The 23,458-nt window shown below is 42.5% G+C and overlaps 3 protein-coding genes across 3 annotated transcripts; all 3 read right to left on the bottom strand.

The window, feature by feature from the left end:
* Positions 1-224: 224 nt before the first annotated feature.
* Positions 225-1,416, bottom strand: LOC128621390 (olfactory receptor 1D2-like). Its single transcript, XM_053647119.1, has one exon. The coding sequence runs from the start codon at positions 1,345-1,347 to the stop codon at positions 412-414; it is 936 nt and encodes a 311-aa protein (XP_053503094.1). The 5' UTR covers positions 1,348-1,416; the 3' UTR covers positions 225-411.
* A 5,534-nt stretch (positions 1,417-6,950) lies between these two features.
* On the bottom strand, positions 6,951-8,152 carry LOC128621732 (olfactory receptor 51L1-like). Its single transcript, XM_053647689.1, has one exon. It carries the CDS (start codon positions 7,890-7,892, stop codon positions 6,951-6,953), a length of 942 nt encoding a protein of 313 aa, XP_053503664.1. The 5' UTR covers positions 7,893-8,152.
* A 9,789-nt stretch (positions 8,153-17,941) lies between these two features.
* On the bottom strand, positions 17,942-18,976 carry LOC128621387 (olfactory receptor 1020-like). The gene has a single exon (XM_053647115.1). It carries the CDS (start codon positions 18,974-18,976, stop codon positions 18,038-18,040), a length of 939 nt encoding a protein of 312 aa, XP_053503090.1. The 3' UTR covers positions 17,942-18,037.
* Positions 18,977-23,458: the final 4,482 nt, after the last annotated feature.

Below are 23,458 nucleotides of genomic sequence, written 5' to 3'. Positions count from 1 at the left end.
ATACCTGAGCAGTTGCAGGTTAAAGGCTCAAAGTATTTGCTCAAAGGCCACAGTGCACCTGAGGCAGTTTTAGACTTTCCATTCACTGGCATAGAAGTTTAACCATGGACATACCACAGTATATTTGCTAGGAGAAATAACCAAAAATGAACTGCCTAAATCATATGTAATGCTTTGAAAGAAGATAACCTAATTATTGAATTCAGGTGTTTCAGTCCATTGAATTGATCAAGTAAAACATTCATGGTAATTTATCTACATAAAACACAAGCACTTGATGGATTGGCCTTTTGGCTCAGATAAATTCAGATAAATGGTCTATGTATAAATATTATAGAATTCAGACATATAACAGTTTAATTGGAGATACAGTAATAACAAGGCATGCTCAAATATTCCATGATAACAAAACTATTTCCATTTTAAACAGCTGTCTCTCAGGAACAATCTCATTACTTGCTTCCGTATTTTAGTCAATTTTAATCCATAGATAAGGGGATTTAAAATGGGGGGTATAAAGAGGACATCCAGTGCCATGAAATTTCGCAAAGATTGAGGCAATGAATTTGAACCATATCGACTGTAAAAGACATCAAACAATAATGCAATGGTGATGTTCAACAGTGCCACTAAGTGTGGCACACAAGTCTGCATGAATTTATATGTGCTCTCCTTTGACTTCCTGCAATTTTTAATCAAGTGAATATATGAGAATGTAATCAGTACTGCATGTCCAAAATATGTTAATATAACTATGTATCCAATTACATTATTTACTGTTGTAGTGGAACAGGCCAGTTTAGCAACTGCCCAGGTTTCACAATAAATCTTTTCAATAGTTGAGCCACATAAGGTCAGTCTTGATGCTAATATGACTACAACAGACATGCAAATAATTGGTGGAAGCCAACAAAAAATTATACATTTGACAATTTTTTGATTTGTCATTTCTGAATGGTACTCTAATGGTTTACATATTGCAACATACCTGTCATAGGCCATTACTGTTAAAGTTGAAAAATCACACAAAGCAGAAGAATAAATAACAAAAACCTGAGTAAGACATCCTGCATATGAAATAACATGAAATGGGGACAGTAAGTCATACATGAATTTAGGGTAGAAGCCAGAAGTGCCATATAGTGTATTTATACACAAATTACACAAAAATATGTACATAGGCTCATGAAGCTGCTTATCTGATGCAATGCAAAAAATTATTGTAATGTTACACAACAAGATAAACTGATAAATCAATATAGTCAAGGAAAATAATGCATATCTTTCCTCCATTGTCATATTTAATCCAGAGAGAGTGAACACAAACATATTGGAAACATTCTCCATCTGTAATGGAAATAAGCAATTATATTAAAGATTAGTCTTTAATAGGTAGATGCTACACAACTAGGTACAAACCTTCCAGCATTATTTCCTCTTTCCCATTGGGCTTCTCTGCTGGTCAGACACACTTGCACATCAAAGAGTACATCAAAGCAAACAAGTATTAATATTTTGCAATGCTCATAGGTTTTGACTCCTCTGCACATTTTTATTGTAATAATAATTAGGTTTTATTTTTTTATTCTGGAACAATGTATACAATATGCAATGGTTTAACATAGTGCCTACATATCTTAATACTAACACAAGCAAAGCTTTGCAGATAACAATCTACAAAGCACATTAAACCTCAATGCTTCTTTTACATATATTATTTCTAAGAAGGTAGAAGGTTAGATATTCAGAAAATATGGCAACTAAAATGTGTCATCAGAATTCACAATTATACAGCTCTCCAAACTCTCCAGAAAACATTATTTTAATATTAGTTAACTTTATCTGTCAGGCAAAGTATACAGTGCATTGCCTTTTATTAAAAGCAAATAAATAAATAATTGTCATACCATCCTGTGCCTTTGTCCTCCAATATAGAGGATGGATCATCTTTTTATAAGCAGTGTGGCAATGCTTCATCACCACTAATTATGTCCAGTTCCCTTTAGACTTCTACCACTTCATACAGTGTATTTAAAATAGGAATACTGCCGCAAAACAACTTCTTTGTGTACGCCACCCAGCAGATGATCTGGGGACATTTGTGTTCACAATACAGAGCCTTGCATAAGTACAAAGTACAAAATACAATTGTAAATTTCACTTAATAGATATTCCACTGAAAGTAAAAAGAATATACACCTATCAGCCAAGACATTAAAACCACTGACAGGTGAAGTGAATAACATTATCTCATTACAGTAGCACCTGTCAAGGAGTGGGATATATTAGGCAGCATGTGAACAGTCAGTTCTCAAAGCTGATGTGTTGGAAGCAGGAAAAATGGGCAAGAGTAAGGATCTGTGCGACTTTGACAGGAGCCAAATTGTGATGGCTAGACTATAGGGTCAGAGCATCTCCAAAACAGAAGGTCTTGTGGTGTGTTTCTGGTATGTAGTAGTTAATACCTACCAAAAGTGGTCCAAGGAAGGACAACTGGTGAACCATTGACAGGGTCATGGGCACCCAAGGTTCAGTGATGTGCATGGGGACCGAAGGCTAGCCTTTCTGGTCAATCCCATAGAAGAACTAATGTAAGACAAACTGCTGAAAAAGTTCATGCTGTCTACGATGATAAGGTGACAGAACAAAGTGCATCTCAGCTTATAGCATATGGGGCTGTGTAGCAGCAGCAGATAGGTCCAATTTCCAATGCTGATCCCTGTCCACCACCGAAAGCACCTACAATGGGCACGTGAGCATCAGAACTGGACCATGGAGCAATGGAAGAAGGTGGCTTGGTCTGATGAATCACATTTTCTTTTACATCATGTTGATGGGCTGGTGTGTGTGTATCACTTACCTGGGGAAGAGATGGCACCAGGATGCACTATGGGAAGAAGGCAAGCCAGGGGAGGAAGTGTGATGCCTAGTGACAGTGGTCTCTTTCAGTGGGATAATGTGCCCTGCCATAATGCAAACATTGTTCAGGAATGGTTTGAGGAACATGAGACAAAGATCAAGGTGTTGACTTGGCCGCCAAATTCCCTAGATCTCAATCTGATTGAGCATCTGTGGGATGTGCTGGACAAGTCTCATTCGTGCATTTAAAAATCTGATCCATCAGGGCCCCACCTTGCAATTTACAGGACTTAAAGGATCTGTTACTAATGTATTGGTGCCAGATATCACAGCACACATTCAGAGGTCTTGTGGTCTTGTTTTGGCAGCACACAGAGGATCTGCACAATATTAGGCAGGTGATATTAATTTTATAGCTGATCAATGTATACTACACTCACCAAACACTTTATTAGGAACACGATACTAATACTGGGCAGGACCTCCCTTTGCTCTCAAAACAGCATCAATTCTTTGTGGCATGGATTCCACAAGATATTGGAAACATTCCTTTGATTCTGGTCCATGTTGACATGATTGCATCATGCAATTCCTGCAGATTTGTCATTTGCCTCTCCCATTCTACCACATCCCAAAGGTGTGCTATTGGATTCAGATCTGGTGACTGGGAAGGCCACTGAAAAACATTGAACTCATTGTCTCATTCATGAAACCAGTTTTAGATGACTTTTGTTTTGTGATGGTGCATTATCATGCTGGAAGTAGCAACTAGAAGATGGGTAAATTGTGGAAATGAAGGGATGTACATGTTTGGCAACAATACTCAAATGGGCTGTGGCATTCAAGAGATGATTAATTAGTATTAATGGGCCCGAAGTGTGCCAAGAAAACATTCTCCACACCATTGCGCCACTTCCACCAGCCTGGACTGTTGGGTCCATGGATTTTATGCTGTTGGTGCAAAATTTTGACCCTACCATCTGTGTGCCTCAGTAGAAATCGAGATTTATCAGACCAAGCTGCATTTTTGCAGTCTTCAGCTGTCCAGTTTTGGAGACCCTTTACCCACTGCAGCCTCGGCTTTCTGTTCTTGGCTGAAAGAAGTGGAATCCAACATGGTCTGCTGCTGTTGTAGCCCTTCTGCCTCAGGGTTGCATTCTAAAATGCTTTTCTGCTCACCACAATTGTGCAGATTATTATCTGAGTTACTGTAGACTTTCAGTTAGTTCAAACCAGTCTGACCATTCTATACTGACCTCTCTCATTAACAAGGTGTTTCTGTTCACTTAACTGCTCCTCACTGGATGTTTTTTCTTTATTGCACCACTCTAACAACTCTAGAGACTGTTGTGAGTGAAAATCTCAGGAGATCAACAGTTATAGAAATACTCAAACCAGCCCATCTGGCAGCAACAATCATGGCATGGTCAAAATCACTGAATTGATTTTTTTCCACATTCTGATGGTTAATGTGAACATTAGCTGAAGCTGCTGGCCCATATCTGCATGATATTATGCATTGCACTACTGCTACACAATTGGCTGAATAGATAATTCCATGAATGTTTAGGTATACAGGTGTTCCTAATAAAGTGTTCAGTGAGTGTATATGAGCAAAGGTATGTCTACAACTCATTTGGGTATTTCTGTCCGTATTTTAAAAGACTATGGCAAGAGATATAGTGCACAATTTTTACTGATTTCTCTCTATTGTGGAAATATATAGTGATTGTGTTTCTTGATCATGACAAAGCCAGTGAACAGAATTATTTTATAATAAATACAATCTTATTTAATTTCATTTTCATAAATGAAAAGTTCCACTCTAAGCCTTCATACATAGTCTTTTATAAGGAGTTTGAGCAGTATCTGAATCTTATTAGTTTAGCTGAGAATTTAAAAAAAAAGCTATTAAAACGTTGACTATTTGTAACGATCTTGGTATTATTTTTTCTTTAGATCTATAACTCATTGTATAGTTTATCTGCATATTTACTCATGTTATTGTCCTTTTGTTATTAATTACCCCTGGCCTTTTTACATTATTTATATTTAGTTTATTTCTTTTGTTTTTTTTCTTTCTCATCCAACTTGTAATGTCCTTCCAAGTTTAGATGCCCTGTTTCGTATCCAATACTCTGTTATGGAAATTATTTGTCAATTTAAAGATTAAAAATTTTACTGTTAATATGGCTTCCTGTTAACTGGTTCATCAGGTAAGGATGCCTGAGTGGAAATAAACTGTCACGTAAGTGAGTAGAGACGGATACAGAGGTGGGTAGAATGGCCAAAAATTTTACTCAAGTATAAGTAAAACTGCTTATAAAAATAATTACTAAAGTAACAGTAAAAGTAATAATGTTAATAATTACTTGAGTAAGAGTAAAAAGTATCCAATTAGAAGACTACTCAAGTAGCAAGTTACTGGTTACTTTAGAATCTGATTAAAATGAAGGGAAAATCCTGAATCTCCAACCACATGGAGAACTGTAAGTCACACCTCTCCTTGCGTGTTTTTGTGTTCCCCGAGGGATTCAGAGGTCGGTGCCAGAATTCTGGGATGAGGCTGAGGCTCAAGGGCAGGATTGGCAGATGAACAGAGAAGAGAACTGGAGGTGAAAGGTGCCTGGGGTTGGCTGGCTCTCTCTTTGACCTGCTCCCACACGGGGTTATCCATCCTGATAGCCAGGGAGATTAGTTGGTCGAGGGAGTCTGACCAAGTGAGATCAATCTTCAATCAGACAAGGAGTGAACTGGAGTGCTGCGCGTACACACACACTCACACACACACACACACACAGAGAGAGAAGCAAGAGGGAGAGAAAACACTGGAACACAGGGAAGTAGACAGGATCTGGCTGGACTATGACATTTCTGGTCTTATTAGTGAAGTGATGACATAGCTTGTCAAAAAAGAGACAATAAAATGTCAACAATAAAAACAGAAAATTTAAAGAAAGAATATTTCTCTTTTATAGGTTTAAAAAACAAAGTTCTCCAGCTTAACTTGGACAAAATATTAATTACATTTATTTAACTTTCTGGTATTTATAAAGTCACTATCTATTATTTTTTTGTAACTGATGCAATTAAAAATAATTGTGCAAACATTTCTTCATCTTTGGCCATTATATTGAAGATCTAGTAAGCTTGTGTCCATTTATTTTCATATATTTATAATTTAACTGTTGTAAAGCATAAAATAAAAAATAAAAAAATAATAATGCTTGGTAATAAAGTATGGGGAAAGACTGGGAAACTGTTAATAGAATGTTGGCATTAACAGTGAAAGAAATAAAACAACAAATTTATGACTGAAAGTTTCTGAATGAATAAAAGACATTTAATATCATAGTACTGTCACGTAATGGAGGCACAGACAGAAGCAAGTGCAGGTATGGCAGTTTAATAAAACAACAAGGCCACAGGAACAGGCAGAGGTCAGGCAAACAGTACAAACAAGGCAGGGCAAAGAGACGAGGTCGAAAAGGTGAGCAAAGTCAAAAACCAGAATAAACTGACACAGTATAAGACTTGGTTTAGACAGAGATACAAGGCAATTGAGCGTATACTTCGCAACTAGATGAGTGAATGAGAGTCTCTTAAAAGGAGTGGTGTGTGTGTAATTTGAATCAGGTAGATCTAATTAGAACTCTGGAGCTGGTGAACGTGTGTGTGTGCGTGTGTGTGTGTGTGTTTGTGTGTGTTTGGGAAGTGTAGCTTTTGTCAGCCATGGTGCATTCTGGGAAATGAAGTTGCTGGTTTGCGGAGATATGACAAGTGTAGTATATGTATTAATTATAGGTCAGAATTAAGAATGGGACATATTCATTTTGTATTTATGACAGTATATTTATTTAAGATCAAAAATATTTCCTGATAACTGGCACCCGTTCCAGGGTGTACCCCGCCTTGTGCCCGACGCTCCCTGGGATAGGCTCCAGGTTCCCCTTGGCCCTGAAAAGGAGTAAGCGGTAGAGGATGGATGGATGGATGGATATTTCCTGATATTAATAAACCATGGTAGCTACTCAATACATGATAGCATGGCAAAAGGTTCAGCCTGCATGTAGAGAAGCAGTACTCTTTTTTTATTTACAAAAAAAAAAAATTAGATGATGTTGAATTTTTCTGCGAATTTCAGGAAAATTAAGGCCATAAACAACAGGATTTAGCAGGGGAGGTATAATCAGAAACTCTAATGACAGAATGATAGCTATTACTGGAGGTAAATTTTCAAAACGGGTAAAGGTCATTTCACAGAAAATGGTAATTGAGTAGTTAAGAAAAGTCACTAGATGAGGAAGGCAAGTATGATAAGCTTTGCTCTTTAATTCTTTTGAAGACTTCTGACAAATCATAATAATTTTAATATAAGAATACAAAATGAAACTAAATGGGATCAAAACTGTAGTTACTAGTACAGCAAAACCATAAATGTTGTCAAAAGTAGCATTTTCACAAGAGAGCTTTGCAATGATCCAGTTGTTGCAATACAATTTTCTTAAGTCATTACCACACAGTCTTAGTCTAGCAGTGAAAATAATCCCAAGACCAATAGAAAGCATTGGATAAATCCCAGAAATAGCTACCATAAGAGTAAGCACCCTGGGTGTCATAATGCTGTGGTATTGCAATGGCTTACATATAGCAACAAATCTGTCATATGCCATTAATGTTAAGATTGTAAATTCACATGATGCATAGGTATAAATGACAAACGTTTGTACATGACATCCAGAACGAGTAATTGAGTGAGAATATAATAACAAATCAGTTAGTAATCTTGGAAAGAAGCCAGCAGTGCCGTAAAGAGAATTAATTGATAAACATGCTATCAAAATGTACATAGGCTGGTGCAACGGAGATTGTATAAATATTACAAGAATAATAATGACATTGAAGAATACGATAGTACAGTATAGCAGAGATCCTAAAATGAAGTAAAGGTATCGAAAGTGGCCCAAGTTTTCAAACATGGAGAAATAAAGAAGAGTATCATTTTCCATTACACTCAAAAACTTTGATGTCATTGTCTTGAACTGAAATGAAAGAACAGAGAATTTTGTACATTATACATTGACATTTTATCCACAGAAATGTTATTACCAATACTCTACTCTCATTATTATAAAAAAAAATAAAAACTTAAATAAATGACAATAATATTATAATATAAATTTATGCTTAATTACTGAAACAATTCATTATTAAACTGAGAAGCATACTGTACCTTATTACAATTCAAATTAACTGCATTAATATCTGCAAGAAAAGGTTCCATGTGAATATCTAAGCATTCAACACACCTGAGCTTATATAGTATATGACAAGTCACTAAGGATTTCCCTTTGTGTTCATGTAAGTACATTGCTGATTAGCTGTAAGTATCTGATATTTAAAGACTACATGTAACTTAAGTCATAAAGCATATTTCAAACTCTGAAAGTAGTGTATTATGATTTTTATGTGTGCTGTAACTACAAAGTAGTTAAATTGGTAAGCTATTCAAATAAACAAGTGTCAGAATACATATTTCCCCTTACTGTTGGTGGCACTAGAGGGTTTGAGATAGAGACTCCAAAATTGCTCTGGTTAATGTTAAGATTGTGTGCAAAATTTCATAACTTCCCCGTTCTATGGGCTGCCATAGACATAAGAGCAGAACAAGCAGAAGAAGAAGACTAATGAATACTAACAAAAGAACACTAAAGAACACTAACGAAAGCAACAATGAGTTGCTCAGTGTCCAGTACATCCAGTTCCAAGTCCATCACCCATCACCCATCATGAAGGACCAGTTTCCACTCTATCAATGCCCACTTTCAGTGAGTCTTTCTAAATATTTGTTCCCTCAAGCCTCCTTGATTTCTGTTCAGTTAAGGCACTCAGAAGGTGTCTCTACTCTTACAGCACTGATTGAATCCATACAGCAGGAAACTTCATCAACTGAACCATTTCCAAAAATTTCAAGCTCTGCCTACAACCTCTCCAACATATCTTCAACATCCTCTTCAAATTCAAGCCTTTGATGGAGGCCCCATTGGAGGAGATTCCTTCACACATAGCACCAAACTGCTCCAACTTCAAATCAGTGCCCTTCATCATGAAACCATCTGCTTGTTAATCACTGTCACCTCCAAGTATCTCATCGTCCTTGGTTTTCCCTGGATGCAAAAGCACAACCCTCTTATTTCCTGGACAGATCATCATCTGGTCATCACAATGCTAAAAATCATGTTTTCATGTGCCTGCAGTGCTAACTGCATCCACTGGTCAATGAGTTACTGAGAAACCTTGAGACCCACTATAGTCAAGCATCTGCAAACATTTCATTCAGGGCTTTAGCTCAATCACAAGCCCACTAACCACTCTGGTAAAGATAGGTCTCAAGAAAGTGGAATTCCGAGGTTAATCAGGTCTTAACATTTGTTATGGCCCTCCTTTTAATGTCTAGGAGTATAAGGGACATAACATATTTTTGAAATAAGGTAAATTAAAGTAAAGAAATTTAAGTAGGGAATTAGGAAATAATCACTATTGAGATATGATGTATTGAAATGCAGAATGAGAATGATGCTGGAATGAGTTTTGTTTCTGTATTAAATATAAATGATACAAATATTTACAGGCAATAGTACAAAATAAGTAACAAGTATTTACAATAAACAGGGGAGCAATTATATAACCAGTATATACATGGAACAGGGTTAGAACACAGGAGAGAGAGACAATGAGCGGGGCTAAATCAAAGAAATAAACAAAACAAAACAATCACAATCTCTCGATAGCCGCAGTTCTTACCTTACTAATGTCCCAAAAATAAAGAGAACAAATAAACAACCTTCGGCTCAGGAGCAGCGTACCTTAACTACTCTAGTTATATAAGCAAAAGATACAAATGATGGCACCCGCTCCTTACCTAGTGTGTATATACAATTTCAAACTCTACTTGCTGTACAATGTTTGTCACGTGATGTACTACCCTATCCACTCCTCTCTGGTCTGGTAGGTAGTGGAAGATCTGAGTCACCATACAAAAAGTTGTAGCACAATAACACTCAAAATAAGTTTGAAATGACTGAACTGTAAGGAATAAACAAAGGTTGTTCTAACTAAATAAACCCAAGGAACGATTCTTGTGTTACTCATCCAACAAAGCAATTAACAGAATGAGCGTCAGTTGGATAAACAACCGAGCTATCATTATTGCCGTCTTCAACCTTCTCTCTTTTCTCTTTCCCTTTCCCTTATCACTCCCAGGTTTATATACAATGTCATCGTGCTCTGATTCGGTCTTCGAGTGATGACGTAAAGATGACTGATGATGATGATTGATGTGGTATACAGCCAATAGCAAGAACCTAAGAGTTTTGATAGTGGAGGGAAAGTGAAAGTGGAGAAAACACACACCAAACAAGATATATGACCCTTGGGTCATAACAACATGACTAAAGGAAGCATTCACTTCATCCCCCAGTCTCAGACACCCAGATCCACCAAAACTCTGCATAGTCGAGGTGGATGCCTCTGATATAGGAGTCAGGGCAGTTTTCTCACAGAGTTTCAGAGAGAAACCCAAACTACATCTAGTCGCCTTCTTCTCGAAAAAACTCACACTATCCAAATGTAATTGTGACGTGGGGAACAGAGAACTGCTGGCTGTAAAATTTGCACTGGAAGAATGGAGACACTGGCTCAAGAGTGTCCTGCATGCCTTCATATTGACCAATCATTAGAACCTTGAATGTCTGAGAACTGCTAAATGACTTAACTCTCGCCAAGCCTGATATTCACCTGGTTCCAGTTTACCATCTCATTTCAAAAGGCACCAATAATGGTAAAGCAGATGCTCTATGGTAAAACATCTAGGATTAATAGAACATCTTGAAATAATTGTATGTAGCTTAAGTTTACTAAATACATTAAGAGTATAGATTTTGATTGCAAGCATTATCCAATGTAGTATATTTCATTTTTGTCAGGTACTACATATTTGTGCACCACGGGTTTGACATAGTCATTGCCAGAATGCGATGGAATACAAAGTTAAATAAGCAGACAGATTTTCTTCCATTGTCCCAAATTCCTTCAGTGACATTGGTAATTCTTGGACATGGAAGATTTTGTACTATTACTTTTATTAATTGTAGATTAATTATGAATTCTTAAACAATTCAGAAAAGGGAAGACCCCAAAATCATGGATGCTGTATGTCACGATCTCGCTGGCAGATGGCGCTGTGGCGACAATGTGCACGAGCAGCTTCAGCGCGCGCATGTGTACGTGCTTGAAGTGCGCATGGACGTTAAAACTGTGTCAAGTGTTGCCAGCTGTCGGCAATTAAGAGAATGCTGACTGGTTATTTAAACCCCTCCTGTTGCTGCGCACATCGCACGGCATTAAAGTTAAGCAGAGAAAGGACGAACAGAGAAAGGACGAACAGAGAAAGGACGAACAGAGAAAGGACGAACAGAGAAAGGACGAACAGAGAAGAAGACGGACGAATAATGGTGACAGGTTGTGATGTTGCCATGCTCTATCTGTTTTCCTGTTCCTTAGCTTATGCCTTGTTAAGAGTATTTATGCCATGCCAGAGTTAAGAGCGTTTATGCCATGCCAGAGTTAAGAGTGTTTATGCCCTGCCATAGTTAAGAGTGTTCATGCTATGCCTTAGCTAAGAGTGTTTATGCTATGCCTAGTTGAGAGTGTTTATGCCATGCCTTAGTTAAGAGTGTTTATGCCATGCTGGTGTTAAGAGTGTCATGTCATTGTTTAATGAGTGTTCATGTCTAAGTTAAAGGGGTAACTTAGGGGTAACTTGCCTGAGTTAAAGGAGTGTTCTTGCCTAACATAAATGAATGTTTCGTACCTGAGTTAAGCTACTGTTTCTAGGCATTGTCCTGTTCTAAGTTTTGTGCTTCAAGTCTCATCCCGAGTTGAGGGATAGGTGTTTCCGTTGTAAGTCTTTAGCTTACGTCGTCACTCCTGCGCTTACTTCCTGTGTTGAGTCCTATGTCATAACAGAATGCCGCGCCAAACTATGGAAGTAGCAGGAGGGCACCTTATTGGGAGGCGCTCGGACTACTGGCCGCATTTCCAGTCCATGCAGTTCCTGCAGAGGTTCGCTGCCGAGCTCCCAGCGGTGACAGCGGGATTGGGGAGCTACCTGCTGGAATTCCTCTGCAGTTGCCAGGTTTATTTCTGGAGCCTGGCGTATCCCAAGCCTACCAAGAGCCAGTGGATCAGGTTCTTGGTGTCCCGGTTTTGCCGCCCGGCCAGGGACTGGGCGGAGGAACTGGTGAGTGCTGGGTCCCCCGCTCTCCAGGATGTCACCCAGTTCACGGAACTGTTTGTCGAAGAGTTCTACCGGCCAGGACATCTTCGTGGTCTGGATCTGCTGGGGTAGCGGGTCAATGGAAAGCCCCAGCCTGACCCGCCCTTCCTCCTTTTCTACAAGTGGGTGGACATGCTAGACTCAGCAGCTCCCAAGTGGGCGAACATGCCCGAATCCGCAGCTTCGCGTCAGGTTCCAGTCAACGTGGTGGAGAGGACACCGAGATGCATGTCTGAGGGCTGCGGGAGGGAGACTCCGTTACAATGCCCCACCTGCAAGAAACTGGGTCTCCAAGAAGTGTTCTACTGTTCAAAGGAATGCTTCAAGAGCAGCTGGCAGGAGCATAAACGCCTACACCGGAAAGCCCATGTGGAGCTCCAGCCCGAGGTCAACCTGGCGACCTCTGGGCCCCCGTCTGAGGTTAACCTGGCAACCTCAGGACCCCAGCTTGAGACCTATGGGGAGGTCTAAGCTCAGGAGCTCCAGCCTGAGGTCAACCTGGTGACCTCTGGGCCCCCATCTGTGGTCAACCTGGCGGCATCAGAGCTCCAGCCCGAGACCTACAGGAAGGTCTCAGCTCCGGAGCTCCAGCCCGAGGTTAACCTGGCGACCTCTGCGCCCCCGTCTGAGGTTAACCTGGTGACCTCAGAGCCCCAGCTTGAGACCTCCAGCCCGAGGTCAACTTGGCGACCTTGAATCTCCAGCCCAAGGTCAACTTGGCGACCTCGGAACTCCAGCCAGAGACCTGTGGGGAGGTCTCTGCCACTGAGAAAGCTGTCCCATTGTCCTGTCCCACCGAGAAGGCTGTCCCGTTGTCCTGTCCTGCTGAAGAGGCTGTCCCGCTGTCCTGTCCCGCCAAGGATGCTGTCCCGCTGTCCTGTCCTGCCGCAGAGGCTGTCCTCCTGTCCGGTCCTGCTGAGGAGGCTGTCCCGCTGTCCTGTCCTGCCGAGGAGGCTGTCCTGTTGTCCTGTCCCGCTGTCCTGTCTTGCCGAGGAGGCTGTCCTGCTGTCCGGTCCTGCCGAGGAGGCTGTCCCGCTGTCCAGTCCTGCCGAGGAGGCTGTCCTGCTGTCCAGCCCCACAAAGGATGTCCCTCCGAGCTCCAGCCCTGCAGAGGACGTTCCTCCAAGCTCCAGCCCCGCAGAGGACGTCCCTCTGAGCTCCAGACCCGCTGAGGACGTCGCCCAGCGTTCCAGTCCCGCTGAGGACGTCGCCCAGCATTCCAGTCCCGCTGAGGATGGCTCCCAGCATTCCAGTCCCGCTGAGGAAGGCGCCCCGAGCTTCAGTCCCACTGGGGGTGGTGCTCCACCTGTCTGCTGCCCGGCAGAGGCCGCTCTGTTTTCCGATGCATCAAGAGACAGATTACACAGGGGCCCAGGACCCCGTTGGAGGGGGGTTTTGGCGCTGCAGGTGGAACACCTTTGGGTTCTGTCACGATCTCACCGGCAGATGGCGCTGTGGCGACAACGTGCACGAGTGGCTTCAGAGCGCGCATGTGCACGCGCTTGAGGTGCGCATGTACTTTAAAACTGTGTCAAGTGTTGCCAGCTGTCGGCAATTAAGAGAATGCTGACTGGTTATTTAAACCCCTCGTGTTGCTGCACACGTCGCGCGGCATTAAAGTCAAGCAAAGAAAGGACTAATGGAGACAGGATGAACAGAGAAGAAGACGGAACGAATACTGGTGCCAGGTTGTGATGTTACCTAGCTCTGTCTGTTTTCCTGTTCCTTAGCTTATGCCTTGTTAAGAGTGTTTATGCATGCCAGAGTTAAGAGTGTTTATGCTATGCCTTAGTTAAGAGTGTTCATGCCATGCTCTAGTTAAGGGTGTTTATGCTATGCCTAGTTGAGAGTGTTTATGCCATGCCCTAGTTAAGAGTGTTTATGCCATACCTTAGTTAAGAGTGTTTATGCCATGCCCTAGTTAAGAGTGTTTATGCTATGCTTTGTTAAGAGCGATTGTGCCATTTCATAGTTGTTGCCGGTGTTAAGAGTGTCATGTTGTTTAATTAGTGTTCATGCCTAAGTTAAAGGGGTGTTCTTGCCTGAGTTAAAGGAGTGTTCTTGCCTGAGTTAAAGGAGTGTTCTTGCCTAAAATAAATGAATGTTTCGTACCTGAGTTAAGCTACTGTTTCTAGGCATAGTCCTGTTCTAAGTTTTGTGCTTCAAGTCTCATCCCGAGTTGAGGGATAGGTGTTTCCGTTGTAAGTCTTTAGCTTAAGTCCAAATAAAGACATCACTCCTGCGCTTACTTCCTGTCTTGAGTCCTGTGTTGTAACACTGTGTTTGTGGCTGATAATTAACTAATTTCACATTTGTTCATTATCGACAATTGGGTGATCATTTGAAATTGCATTATGTGAACGTGTTTGAGTTTGATGTTCTTTGCATACAAGTGACTTGCACAGTAGTTCATAAGGCAGGAAGACTCTTGCTGCTTGCAATGTACTGAATGTTCTTGTGTGTAGTATTCAGATTACTCTACAGATATTTATTTTTTTAAAGACGTATATAAATATTTCAAGAGATGTTGACAGGCTAAATATTTATTTTGTGTATTCTTGACACTACATCTATGGGCAGAAATTACATAATGTATAATATAATTTTAATTACTTTTTGAAGTCTCCAAACTTCTTGAGTAACTTCAGGGTATGGTGCTCATGACACCTACCGACGTACATAATGATATGCCAATGCGTTTGTAAAATATAGCATTTTACTCTAAAATTCAAAATGGCTGATGCTCAAAATCGCCAACATGGGAGAATTGGGTACAGTTTGACATGATATGCCGTACTGAATCTAATGAGGCAAGTCTGGTGATTATTGGTCAACCTGTTCAGGAGTTATAAACAAAAATAGCCATTTTTCATATCTTGTGACCTAAACTGTGCAGGCCTCAAGTTATGCTTGTGATGTGACCCATACCAAGTTTCATCTTAATATGCCAAACCGTTGCGGACAGACAGCCTCATGTCCATTTTGGCATGCTATTCATCGAATTTGTTGATGCACTATACGAGAACAGTTGAGTCTATCAAAAAGTTTTTGATGACTTCTTTTTCATCACTGTCTGAAGATGATCTGATTCAGTTTTGGTGAAAATCGGACAAACAGCATAGGAGGAGTTAGAAATAGTAGGTTTTTCCGAAAATTCAAAATGGTGGAAAAATGTTTATGACATCATATATCTGAATCATCTTGAGCCAATGAATCAGAGTAAAAAATAATTTTGTTTCTAGTCCTTACGGTTCAAAAGTTATTAGCATAAACATGAGTGCAAATTTGGACAGTTGGTGGCGCTAGAGAGATTTAGTTAGAGACCGCAAATTTGCTGTATTAACAGTTCAGACTTTCCTCTATCTATCTGCCAAATTTCATAACTTTCCTGCAAGCGGTTCTATGGGCAGTCATAGACTCAAGAAGAAGGAGAAGAAGAGGAAAACTAATGGATACAATAGGTGCCAGCGCACCTTTTGTGCTTGGCCCCGAACTTAGATTTATATAGCACTCTTCTAGGCACTCAAAGCACTTTACATTGTATTAGCGGGAAATCTCCACTACAAGTGTGTAGCATCCACCTGGATGATGCGACGGCAGCCATAGTGCGCCAGAATGCCCACCACACACCAGCAATTGGTGGAGAGGAGAGGAATTATTATTATTATTATTATTATTATTATTATTATTATTATTATTTCAAAGATCTCAAGTTAGCTCAAGCACTTCAATCATGCCAGATCCTGAGCACATGGGTGTGCGAGGAGCACTGTGTTCCTGGCAGATGAATGTTCTGGTATGGTTCCCCTCTACTCCCCACTGATATACAGTATGTGGCAATCTGTGAAAACCTGTAGGATGTCATCAACTGAATACAGGAATATTACATAAATATTTAAGAAAAACAAACAATTTTCACCAAAAATGATGTGCAAATGTTTTTACTTAGGGTTACTTAGCTTGGCTGTCTGCCTGCAAAGATAATGTTTGGTAAGGTTTATCAAATGCAGTGGTATGTGCAGTCAGTCTGCCTAAAACCTTCATAACTAAGTGTATTCCTCATGATTTGATCAAGTGTTGGGATATTTAAATGCCATAGTATAATGGACATAAGCCTAATCAATTCAGACTGTAATCAGATACTGGTGGTCAAAATGTTCACAATACCTCCATGCCATCACATTGCTAAAACAGAAAAAATGTGCCTACAAACTCTGTATAGATGACAGAATGAATTAATACAAAGAGTTTAATATAAGAAATTTTGTCAACATAACAGTTCTGACTCAATTTATCAGTGATTATTTCCTCATCAATGTAAGACAATGATGAATTGAGTGAAGAACCAGTGATAAGGATCTGGTATGTCAAGTTCTGAAAGTGACTTTTACCTCAGGTGATGAGACACAGTTTCTTCTTTTTTACTTAATCAGGTAATGTTGTGGATAAAAATGTCATAAAATAAACATGAGGGAGACCTAGTATCCAGTAAAGGGGAGAAGAAGAAAAGACGGGCACCAAGACACACAGAAGCGGTGTGAGGCGGATACTGACTGATATTGAATATTGAATTGGATTCACACTTTAAAGATCTTAGGTCTTTAAGAGTAATACACTATGGTTTATTAGTCAAAAAGTCAAAAAGAAGTATACGAGCTGAGGAGTGCTAACACACACACACACACACACACACACACACACACACACACTCTCGTACAGTCAAGGGCGGGCAAGTAGACATAACACACACTCACTCTCTCTCTCTCTCTCTCTCTCTCTCACATAACATTATAACTTTATAAGAATAATAAAAAGGAGTATTAAGGTAATATCTTATAATAGAATACTCTTTATAAAAAACAGAATAATAGGATATGTAGGACAGTAGAAGGGTACTATAATGACATTATGAAGTAGGAAGTACAGTAAACCTTTTTCAAGCAGTATAACTATATATAAAATAGAGATATAGAGCAAATATGAAAATAAATTATAAACTAGAAATGCATGCTTGCAAGGAAGGCCTTATTTTTAAGAGAGAACCATGAGGAGCCATTTATAAGGGTGGCTGAGTCAAGCCGCCCCCCCCCCCCCCCCCCCCCCCCCCGTGAGATAATAGTAAGACCAAGGTCACTCTAGATTGTTTTGTCTCTCCACTTTTTGATTCTATGGGTAATTCAAATCCCTTGGTTTTGATTCTCTGGGTTATTCGAAAATCCCTTGGTTTTGATTCTCTGGGTTAGTCGAAATCCCTTGGTTTTGATTCTATGTGTAATTTGAAAACCCCTGGTTTTGATTCTATGTGTAATTTGAAAACCCCTGGTTTTGATTCTATGTGTAAGTGGAATAGCCCTTTTCTTGAACATAAGAGTAAGGTAGATGAGCTCTTTTTAACCCTATTGGTAGTGATATCATAGTCTTCTTGAAACATATGGGTTATTTACTGGGTAAATACAGTATAAATACTGGAGCTTAGGCTCAGGGTATCAGATCACCTCTGAGAATTCTCATCGGTGTGGATCTCATGTGGTGGAACGGAACCAATAAAGCTGGACCCTTGCTTCTTCTCACTCATGGCTGGTGTCTTTTTTCTATCTCCAACTGGGCTCAGAGGTAGATGTGAGTATTGGCTTCTATGTTGAATTTTAAGTGTTTTTGGGTAATAGGCTAAATTTGAGCCAACAGTAACCAGATTTGAAAATGCTAGAACTTTACTTCTGATTGAGTTAATTGCAGGGAAATATATTTAATTCAAGAAAAACTTTTGAGAAATGTGCAGTATATATTTGAAAATATAAAAATTTTTACCCTTTGAAGGGTTTTACCAGGCCGCCACACATATCAGCTGTCTTGCAAAGCTTTACATCTATGCCAGTACATTTTCAGAAGCCCTTGCCGTATTTGGGTTAGTTTAAATCCATAGATTATTGGGTTTAAGAGAGAAGGCACAACAAGAAACTCAATGCCTAAGATGTTGCGCAGAGCTTGCAGTCCCTGGTTTTTGCCATAACGAGCATACATGAGGTCAAAGGGCAGGGAAATAGTGAAGTTTGTGAGCGATATTAAATGGGGAAGGCATGTCTGCATGAATTTTGCCCACTGTCTCTTGGACCTTAAACAAGCTCTGATAATGCAGATATATGACACAATGATGAACACAGCTTGAGATACATGAGAGAATATTATAAAGTAACCATACACATTGTTCACAGACACATCTGTGCAAGACAGCTTAACAACTTCCCAGTTAGAACAATAAAGCTTGTCAATGACATTACCACATAACAGGAGTCGGACAGTCAACAATAAACCAACAGAGGACTCTAGCAGGGAGCATAGCCAAGTAAAAATCAATAATTTAAAACCTTTCTGAAGTGTCATAATGGAATGATACTCCAAAGGCTTACAAATGGATATGTATCTGTCATATGACATGACTGTTAAACATGTGTATTCACAGAAAACATAAGAATAAATTATGTAAGCTTGTGAGAGACACCCTATATATGAGATAACATGATATTCTGATAAAAGGTCAGCAAGGATCTTTGGATAGAAAGCAGAAGCCCCAAGCATTCCATTAAAAAACAAATTGCTTATAAATATATACATAGGTTCATGAAGTGTTTTGTCAAGAATGACTGTAATAGCTAGTATCAAATTTATAAACAGAGTCATACTATAGACAATTAGACCAAATGCAAAGTAAATATGTTTGTTTGTCCTTTTGTCCTTCAATCCTTGAAGCACAAACATGAACTCTCCAGAGGAATTTTCCATTACTTCTTTTCAGTTTGTATGGATACAAAATCCTCTGAATCCTCTGAATGGTTTACACGTTCTTGTGCAAATGTCAATGCAAAGTTTAAAAGGTTCACAGCATGGTCACTGATTGGGAACTGTAAGTTACATTGTGTATCCTTTAGTAAGAGTCTCTGATTCTCTAGCTTATATATACAATTGTTTTTATGTGAGGCATTTGCTGTTTATACATGAACAACCGTGAAGTCTCCCAGAAGACAGCGTTTGCCAAGGGTGATTCAATCTGGGACCAACTTTGCAAGTTATCCTGGTGATGAATACAATGCATAAATTGGCTAATTGGCTCCTTGCACCACTGCAACCCTGTATAGGATAAGCACTATGGAAAATGGATGGATGGATGATTTATAGTAATTCTCATAGGTGTATAGTTAAATGGTTAGTGAGTTTCAGTGACTCTTTAATATGCTTTACCATATATATATATATATAATGTGTGTGTGTGTATATATATATATATATATATATATATATATATATATATATATATATATATATATATATATATATAGTGGCGACAGGCCCGCAGCCGACGCACAAGAAACAGAGATCGCTCCTCCCGCAACTGCCGCTGTGGTGCTGAAGTGACAGCTCCACTTCAGCACCACCAATGTTTTTCGACAGCCGGAGAACGTGTGGTGGCAGGGTGGGGCCGCCGAGACACACACAGCTGCTGAATGGCAGGCGGCACGGGAAAATTCCACCATCCAGCAGGCAACGGGAGAGTAAAAAAGGGCCGATACTCCGCTCGCAAGAGAGAGAAGGCTCTCCGGGCACGTGCACTAATCCGTGTTGTGTTTTTTCCAGATGAGACCGATGCGATCGGAGACTCCGCCCCCTGGCTGCATCCGCACTCTCAAGGAGTTTTGTAAATAAAATTCCCCATGTGTTCACCCGAAGCAGCCTCCTGTGTGTCTGTGTTCTGCCCACCGCTGACTAAATTCCCTACACTGGAGGAGGATGCAGGCATGAGCACAGACCCGCCCCTATAAAAAAAATAATAAATAAAAAAATTTGTTCAATAGATGGATTCCCTGCTGCAGCAACTGATGGAGGCCAGCCTCCAGCAGCAGACAATAACACAGCAGCTCGCCGAGAGCCTACAGGTCGCAACCCGGGAGCTGCTGGCCCTGAAAGCCACGACCTCTGTGGCCGCCCCTCCTCACCCTGATCCCAGCTGAGAACCCCAGGACCTGCTTCCCCACTTGTCCCCAGAGGACGATATCAAGGCCTACCTGGAAGACTTCAAACGGGTCGCTCACCAGGAGAGCTGAGTTATCAAAGAGTGGCTGCGCATTAGAGTAGAGGGAACTACTGACCGCCCTGGAACACACCCTGACCACCCTGGCGCTCGGCGAAGAGGGACAGCACCACCAAGGCCGCCCGGACTACGGGAGGCCCGAGGACAAGTCCAGACCGACCGAGCCGGACCAGGGGACGCTGAAGAAGACCCAGAAACCCTGGCCAGCAGGGCATGTCTTCCCCACACTGGACCTGCTGAAACCGCCCCAGCGAGCGAAAGAAGCACGAGTGCGGCAGGCCTACATGGCCCGAGGCAAGGAGGATGCCGGGACAGAAGGTAACCTGTACACACACTCTAACCCACTCTCATCCGTGTTCCAGCAGTTAAACCGGCAAGGGAACTTTGGCCGAAAGCAGAAAGAGGACAGCCGCCTGAAGTATTGCTGGGCCCAGGTGCGCCAGATCGAGGGGGTCGACCAGAGCCCAAACCAGAGACTCCCCTCCTCCTACTTACTGGACAAAGGAAGCTTACTGTACCACCAGACCAACCGCAGAGGGGAAACCGTGGACCTCTTTGTAACCCCCAAAGCCAGAACACAGGCTCTGATGCACCTGGCCCATGCCCATCTGCTCGGGGGCCACCTGGGGACAAGAAACACCCTGGAGAAGCTGAAGGACCGCTTTGTTTGGCCAGGCATGGACACAGAGGTCCGGAGCTTCTGCCAACAATGCCCCCAGTGCCAACGCACGGCCCCAAGGAAGCCCCGCCAGCGCCACTCATCCCACTTCCCATCATAGGCGTCCCTTTCGAGAGGATCGGCATGGACCTCATCAGGCCACTCCCAAAATCCGCCCGAGGTCATGAGTATATATTGGTAATTGTGGACTATGCCACCAGGTACCCCGAGGCGGTACCACTGCGTAAAGCCACCTCCCAGAACATCGCTAAAGAAGTGCTAATGTTCAGCCGGGTGGGGATCCCAAAAGACATCCTAACTGAACAAGGTACCCCGTTTGTGTCAAAGCTTATGTCTGATCTGTGTCGGCTGTTGCAGGTGAAACACCTAAAGGCATCTGTCTACCACTCACAAACGGATGGGCTGGTCGAACAGTTCAACCGACCTTAAAGCAGATGTTGCATTGGGTGGTATACAAGAATGGGAGGAACTGGGACCTCCTCCTGCCATACATCCTCTTCGCCGACCGAGAGTGCCCCCAGGCATCCACGGGCTTCACACCCTTCAAGCTCCTCTTCAGACGGCGACCTCGTGGACGTGGCACGGACGTGGCATGGGAAGCATGGGTAGAACAGCCTTCCCTGTTCCGCTTGGTCATCGAGTATGTACAGGAGATGCAGGAGAAGATCGACCTAGTGGCCCCGATCGTCCAGGAACATATGAGAGCTGCCCAGGAGGAACAGAAACGAGTGTACAACAGTCCAGCACAACCCCACGAGTTCCAACCTGGTGATCGGGTACTCCTGCTAGTACCCAGCAGCTTCTGCAAATTCCTAGCTCAGTGGCAGGGCCCATATACAGTCCTCAAGAGGAGAGGTCCCGTGAACTATCGCCTGCAGCAGCCCGGTAAGCGAGCAGACACAAAAACGCACCACATAAACCTGCTGAAGAAGTGGATAGAGCCAGAACATGTACTGTCTGCGTTTGTGGCCCTAGACACAGATCACCACCAGGGCACCTTAGTCCAACTGGGCAAAGAGCTCACCCCCACACAAAAGCAGGAGCTGACAGAGTTGGTGGGTCAATTTACCGATTTTTTTTCTACCTCCCCAGGCATAACGCAGCTGGTACAACATGAAATCAAGACTCACCCGTGAGTGGTGGTGTGACAGCGGCCCTATCAAGTCCCGGAGTCCCGCCGTAGGGCTATTGAGGAGGAGGTCAGCCGGATGCTGCGGGACAACATCATAGAGGAATCCAACAGCCCCTGGTCCAGCCCTATCGTAGTTGTCCCGAAGCCCGACGGCAGTATGCACCTCTGCAATGACTTCCGGAAGCTAAACCAGGTCTCTGAGTTTGACAACTATCCCCTCCCCCGGGTGGATGACCTAGTGGAGCGATTGGGGAGGGCTCGGTTCATCTCCACCCTAGACCTAACAAAGGGGTACTGGCAAGTGGTGCTGGCCCCAGAGGCGAGACCGAAGACAGCCTTCAGCATGGCGAACGGCCACTGGCAGTACCGAGTTCTCCCCTTCGGGCTACATGGAGCACCTGCGACGTTCCAGCGGCTGATGGACATTGTCCTGCGACCCCATCGTGCCTTCATGGCTGCCTACCTGGACGATGTGGTCATCCACTCCTTCACTTGGTCAGACCACCTGTTCTACCTGGGGGAGGTCCTGAAGGAGCTCTGGAAGGCTGGGCTGACAGCCAACCCAAAAAGTGCCACCTGGGGCTGACCGAGGCACAGTACCTTGGGTACCATATTGACCGGGGCTTACTCAAGCCCCAGATGAAGAAAATTGAGGCAGTGAAGGGTTATCCCCGACCTACGTCAAAAAAACAGGTACGTACCTTCTTGGGGTTGGTGGGATACTACCGTCGGTTTGTGCCTAACTTATCCTCTGTAGCCTCCCCCCTCTCAGATCTCTAAAGAAGGGCCAGCCAGACCAGGTGAAATGGTCTACAGACACGGAGCAGGCATTCCAAGCCCTGAAGGAAGCCCTCACCAGTGCCCCCGAGCTACGTAACCCGGACTTCGCCCTCCCATTCACTGTGCACAAAGATGCATCCGAGACCGGGCTGGGCGCGGTCCTCTTACAGACCTTCGACGGGGTGGAGCACCCCCTCCTCTACATTATGCGAAAGTTGTCCCCACCTGAGAGGAGGTACACGGCCGTGGAGAGAGAGGCCCTAGCAATAAAGTGGGCCATCGAGGAGCTACGGTACTACCTGGCCAGGCGGCACTTCATCCTGGTGACAGACCATGCCCCACTCCAGTGGATGGCCAAGGCCAAGGACACGAACACCCAGGTAACTCGAAGGTTCCTTTCCCTACAGGATTTCTCTTTCCATGTCCAGCACCGGACAGGGACCCAACATGGGAATGCAGATGGCTTCTCACGACGGGACGCCCTGTGGGCCCGACATATGATGGCAGAAGTCTCGGAGCTGGGGGGGGGGGGGGTACTGTGGTGACAGGCCTGCGGCGGACACACAAGAAATAGAGATCACTCCTCCT

This window comes from Ictalurus furcatus, chromosome 17, assembly GCF_023375685.1.
Source record: "Ictalurus furcatus strain D&B chromosome 17, Billie_1.0, whole genome shotgun sequence".
NCBI classification, from domain to species: Eukaryota; Metazoa; Chordata; class Actinopteri; order Siluriformes; family Ictaluridae; genus Ictalurus; species Ictalurus furcatus.
This window is presented reverse-complemented; position numbering and strand designations above follow the sequence as displayed.

Bases quoted from the DNA above. Each gene is read 5' to 3' on its own strand.
- LOC128621387 (XM_053647115.1), bottom strand. From the start codon at position 18,976: ATGGAAAATTCCTCTGGAGAGTTCATGTTTGTGCTTCAAGGATTGAAG.
- LOC128621390 (XM_053647119.1), bottom strand. From the start codon at position 1,347: ATGGAGAATGTTTCCAATATGTTTGTGTTCACTCTCTCTGGATTAAAT.
- LOC128621732 (XM_053647689.1), bottom strand. From the start codon at position 7,892: ATGACATCAAAGTTTTTGAGTGTAATGGAAAATGATACTCTTCTTTAT.